Genomic DNA, 12,158 nt, shown 5'->3' with positions numbered 1-12,158 from the left:
ACACCATGCTGTTCACAGTTGATCCTGACTACTCTCCGGGGATGCATGCTAGATTGACATATGCTACCACCTCTTCGCATCTTGTCTACCCCGGCGCTCGATGGGAGGCCATACGCGTAGTTGGCTCCCGCGGGAAGCGTCGTTGTGTTGACCCCCGTTTCGCTTCCACTGATGCTGCACTTTGGAGGCTTTGGGTGTGGGAGGGTCGTGCCCTATCTCAGCTTTATTGGGACCCAGGAGAGTGGCATTGGCCTCACTCTAACCCCACCGGTGCACATGTATCATTCTTTGAGTACACAGTCAGAATTGGACGATTTGCATTGATGAGACAGCACCCAGAGCAGCCCACTCGTATGCGTTTTTGGTTACATTCAGGTCTCTCCCATGCCTATCTACAGCAGTTTTGGTCAGCTATCTGGGATCTACATGTGGCTCGTCATATTTCCTTTTTCCTGTGGATGATTGCACATGCAGGACTTCCAGTTGGGACTTGGTTAGCTTCTATGGGTCATGACCCGTTATGTACTCGCTGTTCTTTGCACCTACCTGAGTTACCTGCACACTGTCTTTGGTCATGCTCGTCTTCTCAGGTAGTGTGGCTTGCAGTTTACTTTTTACTTAGCAGAGCTGGTGTTCAGCATGGATTTCTCACTTGGGGATCTGTCTCCTGGTTGATGCCGATGCCCGGACCGCATCTTTTCTACGAGGGCTCAGACACCGATCCAACTCTTATGCTTACCTCGACTGGTTATCGGCGAGGGACTTTGGCTATGTTACCACAGATTGCTTGGCAGGGGGATCCTCAGACATGTGATGAAATCTTCTCAGTCATCACTAGCATTGCACTATGGAATGTTTGGAGAGCTCGTTGTCTTCACATTCTCAGTGCGGCTCCACAGCTCCTACCGGATACCCTCACTGCCATTTGGCTGGACATCATTCACACCCTCATTTGGCAGTGGGATTCTTCCTCAGGTACATCTAGAGCAGCTGAGGCTCGTCGATTTGCCTTTCTTCGACGTTGGGCCTTATCTCCACTCTACATGGCATTATGCACCTCCTCAGTGGTTTCTCCTCCACTCATCATACAGACCACCATGACATTGTTCTAGTCAAGTTGTCACTATAGTGGCTCTCAACCTTACATTCAGCTTGTACACCCCACGTGATAGGCTATTTTGGCATCCATTGGGGATTATATTGTACTCATTAATATACAGCCCTGATTTTTCAAAAAAGAGAGAGAGAGAGAGAGAGAGAGAGAGAGAGAGAGAGAGAGAGAGAGAGAGAGAGAGAGAGAGAGAGAGAGAGAGAGAGAGAGAGAGAGAGAGAGAGAGAGATTCCAAATTGCCCTTGCTAGCTCAAGAGCGATGGTCTCCAAGTGCATTAGACTATTTTTGACATTTTTCACTTATTTATTAAGTGACTTTTGTTGGGAACTAAGTAGGGCAATTTTGCTAAGTTTGTATATAAACAAACCTAGCGCTAGCACTTTCTTCCAGAAGAGGCAGCAGGAGCACACGCTCAATAGACAACTTCTCAGCAGAACCCCCAAGAGGCCTAGCGTTTGTGCTCCATAGCATAAACCTAGCGTTTTTGGACTAGATCAGCTAGCGTTTTTGGACTTGCAGATTCTTGGCGATAGCAAGAAGCAGGAGCCCTAGCGTTAGCAAATTCACTGCAACAGGACCATTTTCAGCCTAGCGTTTTTTGCATCTGCCAAGCATTTCAGCGTTTTGCAGATCTACCGCGACGGAACCCACACAAGCACCAGTGTTTTCAGTTTTCAGCACTTAGACATCGTAGAACAAGTCCCGAACCTCGCAGATCTCACCTTCCCGCAGTTGCCTTCTCAAACTTGAGTAAGACCAATTGACTGATTGTGAAGTCCATATTCCTTTTGTGCTTGTCCGCATCTTTCTTATGTTTTTCCTAAGAGCGCGAACTTGCTCGTAGGCCGTGTCCAAATTCCGAACAAACTCATCTATTGCAAAAATCTTATCCTTAGTTACAAGGATAGGTGGAAGCAAAGGCTTACAATAAAGAATCTCAAAGGGTGCTTTCTTCATAGATGAATGTATGGTATTGTTATACGCGTACTTGACAAGGGGCAAATACTTCTCCCAATCAGACTGTCTGCCTGGCACGTAGGATTTCAACATATCCACTATTATAGAATTGGCGATCTCACTCTGCCCTTCCGTTTGAGAATGATATGCAGAAGAAAAATTCAAATGAATCTCGATCACTCACAATAGATTTGGGCTTTCCATAATGCTTAAAGATCTGTGCTAGAAAAATCCTAGCCATATGATCTGCTTTGATCGTTTTTTTTGATTGGAATAAAGTGAGCTTGCTTGCCAAATCTGTTGACAATGGTCCAGATCGCATCATTTCCAATTTGAGTCTTTGGGAGATCCACAATAAAATTCATAGCAATATTCTCCCAAGGTTGATCAGGCACAGGCAAAGGTTGGAGTAACCGAGGCGTCTTATGCCGATCGTACTTTACCTATTGGCAAACCAAACATTCTCTGACATATTGGTCAATGTCTACTTTAAGGCTTGGCCAAAAGAAATATCTTTCCAGTGCTAAAGTCGTAGGGAGGATACCTCGATGACCCACCTAAGGCGAAGCATGTGCTTCTTCCATGATATTCTTCGTCAGAGGTACCGCCATTCAAATTGCTTGGTGGTGGTAGAGGTAACCATCCCGAATGGAATAGGGATATTCATTCTCTCCGTTGTGTAACTTTGCTCCCAATGGAGGAGAAGTCTGGGCCGTTTGCATACAAATCTGGAACTGATTCCAGTTCTTGGTGATGTAAAGAAGTAATTGCATTCACCCTAGGCCGTCTGGACAATGCATCCGCAGCCACATTCTTACTCCCAATTGTATGAGGGATCTAAAAGTGAAACATGGACAAAAAGGTGGTCCATCTTATTTGCTTCTCAAATAGTTTCCGTTGTGTAAGAAAATACCGCAAACTTTGATGATCGTTTTTTATCACAAAATCTGCTCCTAGAAGATAGTGCCCCTAGGTAGACAAGGCGTGAATCATAGCCGTAAGTTCCTGCTTGTAGATCCAGGCATGCAATTCTGCATCCTTAAGCTGTCTACTTTCAAAAGCCATTGCATGGGCTTCTTAGTTAAGGATTGCATTGATGCAATCACCTGAAGCATCACAGTGAACCTCGAATGGTTTCCTTAAGTTTGACACTATCAAAATAGGTCCATGGGTTAATAAATACTTCAGCCTGTCAAAGGCACCTTCTTGTCTCGATTCCCATTTGAAAGGTATCTTCTTCCTTGTTAGGTCATGGAGTGGTCTTGGTACTTACTAAACCTCCGATAATAGGAATACAATCCCAAAAAGCTATGTACATCATGTACCGTAGTGGAAGTTGGCCAATCTTTTATCTCCTGGATCTTTGTGGGATCCATACTCATTTGGTTGTGTGAGACTATATGGCCGAGATAGTATATAGCAATAAGAAAGAACTCACTTCTCTTTGCATTTACATGTAACTCATGCTTTCGCAATTCTTGAAACACTATGTCCAAGTGCTTTCGATGTCCCTCCTGAGTCTTCAAAAAGACGAGTATGTCATCAAAGAATACTCTTGTAAGTGCCATGGCATACCCAAGATGATATCACATCCCTCGATGGGTGCCATAAAAAAGAATTCGCGGTCCTTGTGCTCGCCACACGGGAGTTGCGCTGGTGGTCAACCCCTCGAATGCCGATCCGGAAGTGAGTGGAGAGCCAGTGTGAGGACCAAGCATCTATATAGGATCAATACCCGCTAATTATTCACGGATTCCAAGCCTTTAAGTAGCTGACACTTTCCTTTTTCTGTTTCTGTATTCCCCTGTACATCAGGAATGGAATTCGAACTCGGTGGAGCGGGTTCCTTCTTCGAAGATGCTTGTTCCTGCCGTTGCTACCAAATAGGGTATTCGGTCTTCATGTGTTCTTTCTCACCACAGTAGAAGCACCTTCCTTGCTCTTTGAAGGTTTGAACTTGATTTGGCGGGAGATACTCGGGCCGTTGGCTGGTACCCTATGGGTTCTTGGGCTGATTTGGGTCCCCTGGAGACACTTTTTGCCTTGGTCACCATGGTCATCATAAACTGCTCTTTGCCTTGCACAATATGTGCTATGTTACATCCGTTTGGGGGAACCAAATGGAATGTAGATCTTTGGCAATGATTGCCGACTCTATCATCTGCTGAACGGTGCGGGGTAACCTTCATGCTCTTCCGAATTGGTGGTTGAAGGCCTGCCTTGAACTTCCGTAGCTTTTCCTCGTCGGAAATCTTCATGAAAGGCGTAACTTTCAAAAGAACCGACCAATACTTGTCAACATAAGCCGTGACTTTCTGACGCTCCTTTTGGGCAAGCGAGTCCCATTTCTTCCAAATATTCTTTTCGAAGTCGGGCGCAAGAAATTGTTCATAAAATTCAGTTTGAATTGAGCCCATGTTCTCGCTTGTGTACCTTCTAGAATCTTGGCTAACCAAGATTCGCTTGTGTACCTTCTAGAATCTTGGCTAACCAGTTGCTTGCTGTCTCTTTGAGATGTGTCCCAACATGACGCAACTTGGATTTTTCGGTGAAGTTCGCGCTTGCAAAAGCAACTTCAAACTGCATGATGAAAGACGATGCCTTGGAGATGTCTTTCCGTCTTGTGTAGTGGTCAAACTTGATGTCCTTGTCACTGGATTTGAAAATCCGCATCTTGCGGTGATGCTTGCAATTATCCCTCTTGAACTTGGCTTCTCTTCAGTACTACGTAGGGAAGTAGTAGGAGTTTTCTTCTTTGGAGAAGATTTAGATACTATATGAGAAGTTGATGTAGTAGTATAATTAGGAGAGTATGATGGAGAAGAGATAGAGATATCCTTGCTTTCGTTAAGCCCTTGCTCTTAGAAGGCCGTTGTCACGATCCAGAGATCCCTTGTGCGCTTTGGCACTCTTTCCGCATCTTCCTCCTGCGGGTTGCTACCACTGGTAGGATTTTTCTGATGCCCATCGGCATTTGTTCCTTGCGGCTTTTTGATTCTGTCCAAAACTTTTTGGACAGCTGGCAGCTAGATAAAAAGAGATGAGAGAGAAGTTCGACACAATATTTGGGACCAGAAGATGGCCCCGGCCCCCCCCCCCCCCCCCCTAAAAGAGAATCTTTATTAGGGAGAATCTTCTTACAAGCACAAGAACCGGAGTGACACCTTTGTTCTAAATCATAAGACTCGATGGTCAATTCCGTTTCTGGCGGGAAATTCCCGAGAAACGAGCTCTCAATTCTGTTTCTGTTTGTACCTAGAGCGTGAAGCCCTACAGACCGTTCTCAGAATCCTCGAGCATAGGTCGAGGGCTCTTTGCCCCTTCTTTGGGATGGAGTTTCTGCAAGAACACAAACGCGACAACAACTCGTATTGCAAATTCACAATTGGTACCTGTTGCTCTGAGTGCGGGAAAGCGAACACCGAGTATTGGCTTCCCTTGATCACTTGCAGAGTCATTTGGAGGTGTTCCTTGCTGCTAGCACTTGTGCTTTTGGGAGAATGAGAGAGCGTGGGTTGCTTTTGTAGGCTCCCGCTCCTAGCAAGAAAATGCCGGCGAGCTGGCCGGAATAGGGGCAATTGGTAGCACTAGAATGGGGGAGGGGTTGGCGGCAGAATCGACGAGAGGAGAGAGAGAGAGAGAGAGAGAGAGAGAGAGAGAGAGAGAGAGAGAGAGAGAGAGAGAGAGAGAGAGAGAGAGAGAGAGAGAGAGAGAGAGAGAGAGAGAGAGAGAGAGAGAGAGAGAGAGAGAGAGAGAAGAAGAAGAAGAAGAGAGTTTTAACGTCATAGGAAACTATCCCTAGAGACCTTAAAGATCTATCTGACGAGGAGAGTTGAACTCAAGACGTGTTATTGAAGAGGGAAATGGCATAACCAATCTACTACACTTGGTGATAGAGAGAGAGGCATCGCATGCTTTTCTATATTTCAGCCAACGCTGGTTTTTTTAATTTAAAGCATGGTTTATTTTAAGTGGGCTGCTCACTTCATGAGTGGGTGGCATGCATAGAAACAAGGGACCAAGGACGTGGCCCTTTTTGGCAGGGATGGAACGGGGGATGCGGGACGAGGGGACGCGACGCAGAGGGGTCCCTGACATGGGACGCAGAGGGGACACATCCCAAGACGCAGGTGCCTGGTGACACACGCAGGCGGGACGTAAACAGGGGACCTTACACCTTTTCTCTAGGCTTTTCAGAGTCTTGAGCTATATGCCAATGTTGCGCACTAGACTCTACTAATCCACTCTTCACTTGTACATCCTTACTTTTTCACCTTTGAGTATGATGTCAACGTGTGCGGGGCGTGCTCTCACCGCGTTCTTACCGCATGTCATATTTTGTATCTATGAGTGCAAAACACACTTTCTCTTTGCAATCTTGTGCTCTTTGGGTTGTCTAGGATAGAACAAGTGTTTTTCACACACGTCCCCTAGCCCGCCCCCTGTCCCCTGTTTTGCCACGTCCTCGTTCTTGGGACTTGTCATGTCCCCGAGACCCGTCCTCGTCCCCATGTGACTATAGGGGCTGATCACTTTTAAAATAAATGTCAATCTGGACAAAAACTCAATAAAACTGAGTGAGTTGAAAATTGATGCTATACAATCACATTCCAAGCGTCCCCGGATGCAGTTCTTAGGCACTGATGCAATGCAAACACAGATTCTTCGCGGGAAAGCATCTACTTTTCCTGGAAAACACTTCAAAATTCCTTTTTCTAGAAAAAGCTTTTCAGAACCCATCTTTATTCTTGTGCTTGCGTCTTTACGCGCATTCCTTTTTCCAGTTTGGGTTTCTTGCCAGATCAATGGAATATTCCTCTTTCGATACTCCCATCACCCATCACGTGACGCATCGAGAATATCCGTTTCCCGGTCTCTCCTACCGAAGTGACGGTACAACCTCTTCACGATGCTTCATGTCACCCATTATATGACACATCAGAGTTTTCTGTTCCCGATGGCTTTTAATAATTCTAATAGAACTATAGTTTTTAACCTTACGGTTTAAGTGCAGACAATTAAATATCCTAATTTCAATAAAAAGAAATTACTCAGAAAAATAAGAAAATAGTCCATTTAGCAACAGATCCAAAGTCGACTCGAGTGGAGAAGCTGTGAGGGGAACTTGGCATAGAGCAAAGAGGAGCCCCACACCCACAAGCAAGCAGCCACAAACAAACACAAAAAAAAACAGGAAAGAACAAACAACAAAAACAACAAGGAACGATGAGAGGAGGGGGGAAAACATGGGCGGAAGAGGAGGCAGGGGGGAGAGAGAGACCCTCACAATACTACACGCACGTGTGCACTGCAGAGTTTTACTCTTTAGAGAATCCGACTATGTAGTTTCATGCTTCTGGATGGGTGGAAGAAAGCAAAGAGTCAATCAAATGTCGTGGGAGTTGCAATTGTCTTTTCTAAAGAGCAACGCAGATCTAGCACATCAAATGCATTAGCCAAGAAGTACTAGCCAACACATATCTTCTCTGCATATCAGGGTTTGCAAGGCTGCTAAGATGTATTTAACATGTTTAATGCATTTTTCTAATCGGTAGCATCAGTCTCACTCTTGAAAGAGAATCCCAAGCTGCCCCCCAGTGGTTGTTTTTTTAATGTACGTACATACATACGTACGTACATATGTGTTTGCATATCAGGGTTTGCAAGGCTGTTAAGATGTATTTAACATGTTTAATGCATTTTTCTAATTGGAAAAATCGGTAGCATCAGTCTCACTCTTGAAAGAGAATCCCAAGCTGCCTCCCCAGTGATTGTTTTTTTATGTACGTACATACATACGTACGTACGTACGTGTGTGTGCGTGCATCAACAGGTTTTTGTACAGCCAGCATGTGTGTGTCTATCTGTGTCAATAGCAGTCAAATATCAAAAACCTCAAAAAAAAGAGTGTGTGTGTGTGTGTGTGTGTGTGTGTGTGTGAGCTCACATGGATTCGACTAATCGATGTATATACAAGCGCCGGAAAGCCATGGAATCTTTGGATATGGATACTTTAAGCCTTATCAAATAATGTTTGCATGAGGACTTCGAAGATGCACGTCAAGCCTGCGAAGGATCCGCTCTTGTCATGGAAGTGCGTATCCCTATAGAGGAGCTTATGGATCCTGTTGCTCAATATGCACTTAACGCGGTGTTTCTTTTTGTCCCTAGTAGAATGCATATGGCTCAGGATGTAGGCCAATGGGTTGATTTCCTACTCAAACGGCAAGCAATCCGAGGGGTTTACTTTGGCGCGCGAGGGCTCTACGAAGTTTTGCTGGCCAACATGGATGCTCGGGATGCTCTGCTTGAAATGTCTCCTCTTTTTTTCAATACGTAGATGACTCATGTACTGCCTTGGGCTCTCAACAAGGGCTATCAGAGTCTCTTTCGTCACAAGTGTCCCATCTAGGTTGTGGTGGTCGATTTTCCTCGCACTTGGCGTCACTTTCTTCCTTTGTTGGCTGCTCAGTTGGGCAAAGTGGTTTGCCCTCCTAAGCTGGACGCAAACACAAACTGTTTCTGTATTTTGAGGGACACAGATATCCCCACACCAGTGGGTATTTTGATTCGATTTTGGGGATGCAATGGTTGGAAAGCGTCCATTTAAGCTTAAATGGGGCAAGTTTGCAAATTCTTGCTTGCGTTGTGGCAAATTTGGTCATATGCAGTCTGAATGTCCGGAACCAAATCTGCAACCACCTCCTTCAGCCGTCCCTACTCAACCTCGCTCACCTCCGAAATCTTCTACTGAGGTTCAAACCAAAGGTGCTTCAACCTCCTCCCAGACAGCTGGGGCGAATAAAGGCAAAGGAAAACAATTACAATTGTCTGCACTTCCTGCTTCTCCAAATATTAAAGACAAAGGAAAAGAACAGGTTTCGATCTCTCAAACTTGGATAATGTCCAAGAAACCCACTAAAGCTGCTACAGTCCGTGTTCCAGCATCTTCTCGTAATTATGTGCCCCCTTTGAAGAATGTTGCTCAGAAAAAACTCCCTTGTAATGACAACACTTCTTTGGCTGAAGCTTTGGACAAGGTTGTTCGCTCTTACAAGGAAGTTGTTACAAGAGAAGCCTCTTCATCGCAAGGTGCCTTTATTTTCAATCATCCGGGTCCAGGTCTTGACCCACCTCCTAAGGTACCTACAGTTGGGGAGGATGTGTCGATGGGCAGTGGTACTTGAGTTTTCTCCCCTTTTTCCCACTTCCTCGCCCACTGTATATACCATATAGAATGCATAGTTCTTTGATTTGCATCTCCTATAATGTGCGTGGGTTATGCGAGTGGCGGCTTACCTGGCACTATGTGCATACATGTAAAGCGGACATTGGTGTTCTTCAAGAGTATAACCAACATCAATTTGCAGGACAAACTTCTTACTTTGCGGGCTACTGGATAGCTTATGCAGGATCAACTGGCTATTCTGGAGTGCTTATACTTGTTCGACATGAACTCTTCCCGACCTTGGTTTTCAATGACCCGGCTGGAAGAGGGATGGTCATCCAATGTATTTTTAATGGGGAAATTTTCGAATTTGGAGGATTATATGCATACATAGCTTCTGCAGATAGCGCACGGTTGTGGAGTACTATCTCCTCTTATTCTTGGCGTTTCAATGCCTTTCTTTGCGGCGATTTTAATAATGCACCAAACCTTGCGGATAATACTACTGGCCATTCTCACATGCTTCATATGGAACGGCAATCATGGGACCAATTTATGTCGACATGTAATGGGCTTGATTTGTGATCCTTTTTGCATCGACTGATCCACGATTCACTTTTCAACATAATGCTCAATCTATGTATCGTGCTCGGTTGGATGGTATCTTTTTCGCATGCAATAATATGATGGCTTTGTATGCGAGATGAGGATTGATTATGCTATGTGTCTCTCGGATCACTTTCTCGTATGCTTGAAACTTCGTTTTGGCTCTTTTGATGTCAATGACCGCCTACCCAAGAAGAGACTTTTGCATCTCAATAATGCTTATCTCAAGCACGAGCCTTTTCGCGCTATGATTGTGGATATTATCCCACCTTTGATCTCCTAGATGTATGTTGATATGGACATAGTCTGGTTCCGCTTTGTTATGCGTGTTCAAATGTGTTATCCATGATTATGGCAGGGATTATTTGTCACAATTAAGGGAACATGTTAATTAGGCAAAGGATGCTTGTAGCAGATTAATACACTTGGCTAATCATTCTTCTCGTACTGCCACTCAAATGATTAAATTGCTTTTTGCTCGCATTATGTTACAGCACAATGATGAGAGGAAATTGGCCAAATGGCAGACTCGAGCTCGTCAACAGGCTTTTGCAGATAAAGGATGTGCTTCTAAATTTTTTTTCCAGCATTTGCATCACTCCAGGTAGTCTCAAGCTATACGGAGAGTTAAATTACCGTCAGGGGAGTGGACCTTCTCTTTACGAGAGCTCGCCCTACACTCTCATTATGGCAAGATTTTTGAGGCCCCTTCTTCTCCCACGAGAGAAGCTCGCCAAGCGGGTCACATGTTTCTATCGCATGTTACTCCCATTCTTTCGATGCGGCAGGCTCAAGACTTGGAAGCCATTTTTACTGAGTCGGAATTGTATGCCAGCTTGCTTGATTTGGGTTGATGGAGAGCTCTTGGTTGGGATGGTCTATCTGTGGAATTCTTCTCGTCTTTTTGTGATTATTTGAAGTTGCCTCTATTGTTCATGATGAATACAGCTTGGGAACAGTAGGAATTGCCCTCCTTTTCGAAAGAAGGTTTGCTCAAGCTGATACCTAAGCATGCATTGTGTGAAGAATTTTCTCATTGGCGGTCTATTACACTCATGCTTGTGGTGCATTGTGTGAAGAATTCTCTCATTGGCAGCCTATTACACTCATGCCCGTGGTGCATTGTGTGAAGAATTCTCTCATTGGCGGCCTACTACATTCATGCATGTGGTGTATAAATTAATGGCAAAAATGCTTGCTAACTGACTCAAGTGCTTTTTGCATGAAGGCTTGCATCAATCTCAATACGTCTTCATTCCATTCAAATTATTGATAACCTCGTGAATGTCATCATTGGAATGGAATATGCAAAATATACTCGGCAAGATGTCTTGGTGATGCAGGTCGACATTGAAAAGGCATTTGATACCGTTCTTTGGGATTATATTGCGGATACCATGCAACACTTGGGCTTTGGGCCTAGGCTATCCCATGTCGTGCTTTTCTTGTATGCACACAACACTTCTGCATGCTTGTTGGATGGATCTCTCACAAAATCTTGGCCTTTTGGACGATCGGTAAGGCAAGGCTGCCCTCTGAGTGCTTTGCTTTATGCAATCGCTACTCACCCCTTGTTTATGTATTTGGATTTCTTGACTTCCACTGGTAGGCTACATGGCCTGACTTTACCTTCTGGACGGCAGTTTGCTGGTCAGGCTTATGCGGATGACTCTTTGTTCATGCCTCACAATAACTATGATGATGTACAACAAATTATGCATACTCTTCAAGTATTTAGTGGGGATGTCGTGGTATTTAGTCAATACTATGCATGATGGAGCTGATGGTTATATCGTCTTGTGGGTGACTACCATGGGTCTATACTTGGCACTTTCCTTCAAGGGTGAATCTGGGCTTATCTTGGATTCATCTAGGTATACTCTTCAAGTATTATGCATACTCTTCACTTGTTTGGATTGGCAGCAGGTCTCAAAGTTAACTTTTGTAAATCCAAGCTATTGCCTCTGAAAGACTGTGACAGTCATAAGATATTGTGGCCTAGGGAGATTGTTCCTCCACATGTTCTAGTTCGCCATTTGGGTTATCCGCTTGGTTGGAATGTATCGGCTATGCAAAAACTGGATTGGGTGCTCCAACGTCTGCATTCCAAGTTGAATTATTGGAAACTGTCCACGTGGCCACTTCATGTGCGTCTCAGGATTGTCCAATGCATCCTTGTGGCTTATGTGCAGTTTTACTACCTTTGTTATCTTGGCCTCGGTTGCGCTTGCAATCCCTCATGTCCAATATTTTAGAACATTTTTGGTGCACCTCGTCTAGCAAGAAGGGTCTTCGGCTTCTATCTATGGACAAGC

General features: G+C 44.7%; 1 protein-coding gene across 2 annotated transcripts in view; it reads left to right on the top strand.

Annotated features, from left to right (window-relative positions):
- LOC147428158 (putative mitochondrial adenine nucleotide transporter BTL3) overlaps positions 1-12,158 on the top strand; it is a 46,566-nt gene that overhangs the window by 31,823 nt on the left and 2,585 nt on the right. Inside the window, exon 4 of one of the 2 annotated variants that reach the window (XM_086497237.1) lies at positions 10,338-10,492. The exons of the other annotated variant lie outside the window; for it this stretch is intronic. Coding sequence (XP_086353363.1) covers positions 10,338-10,451 — 114 coding nt within the window. The 3' untranslated portion in view covers positions 10,452-10,492. Of the gene's footprint in view, positions 1-10,337; positions 10,493-12,158 lie in introns of those variants that run through there. 2 annotated transcript variants of the gene reach the window in all.

This window comes from Adiantum capillus-veneris, chromosome 23, assembly GCF_014529385.1.
Source record: "Adiantum capillus-veneris isolate H3 chromosome 23, ASM1452938v2, whole genome shotgun sequence".
NCBI lineage: Eukaryota > Viridiplantae > Streptophyta > Polypodiopsida > Polypodiales > Pteridaceae > Adiantum > Adiantum capillus-veneris.
This window is presented reverse-complemented; position numbering and strand designations above follow the sequence as displayed.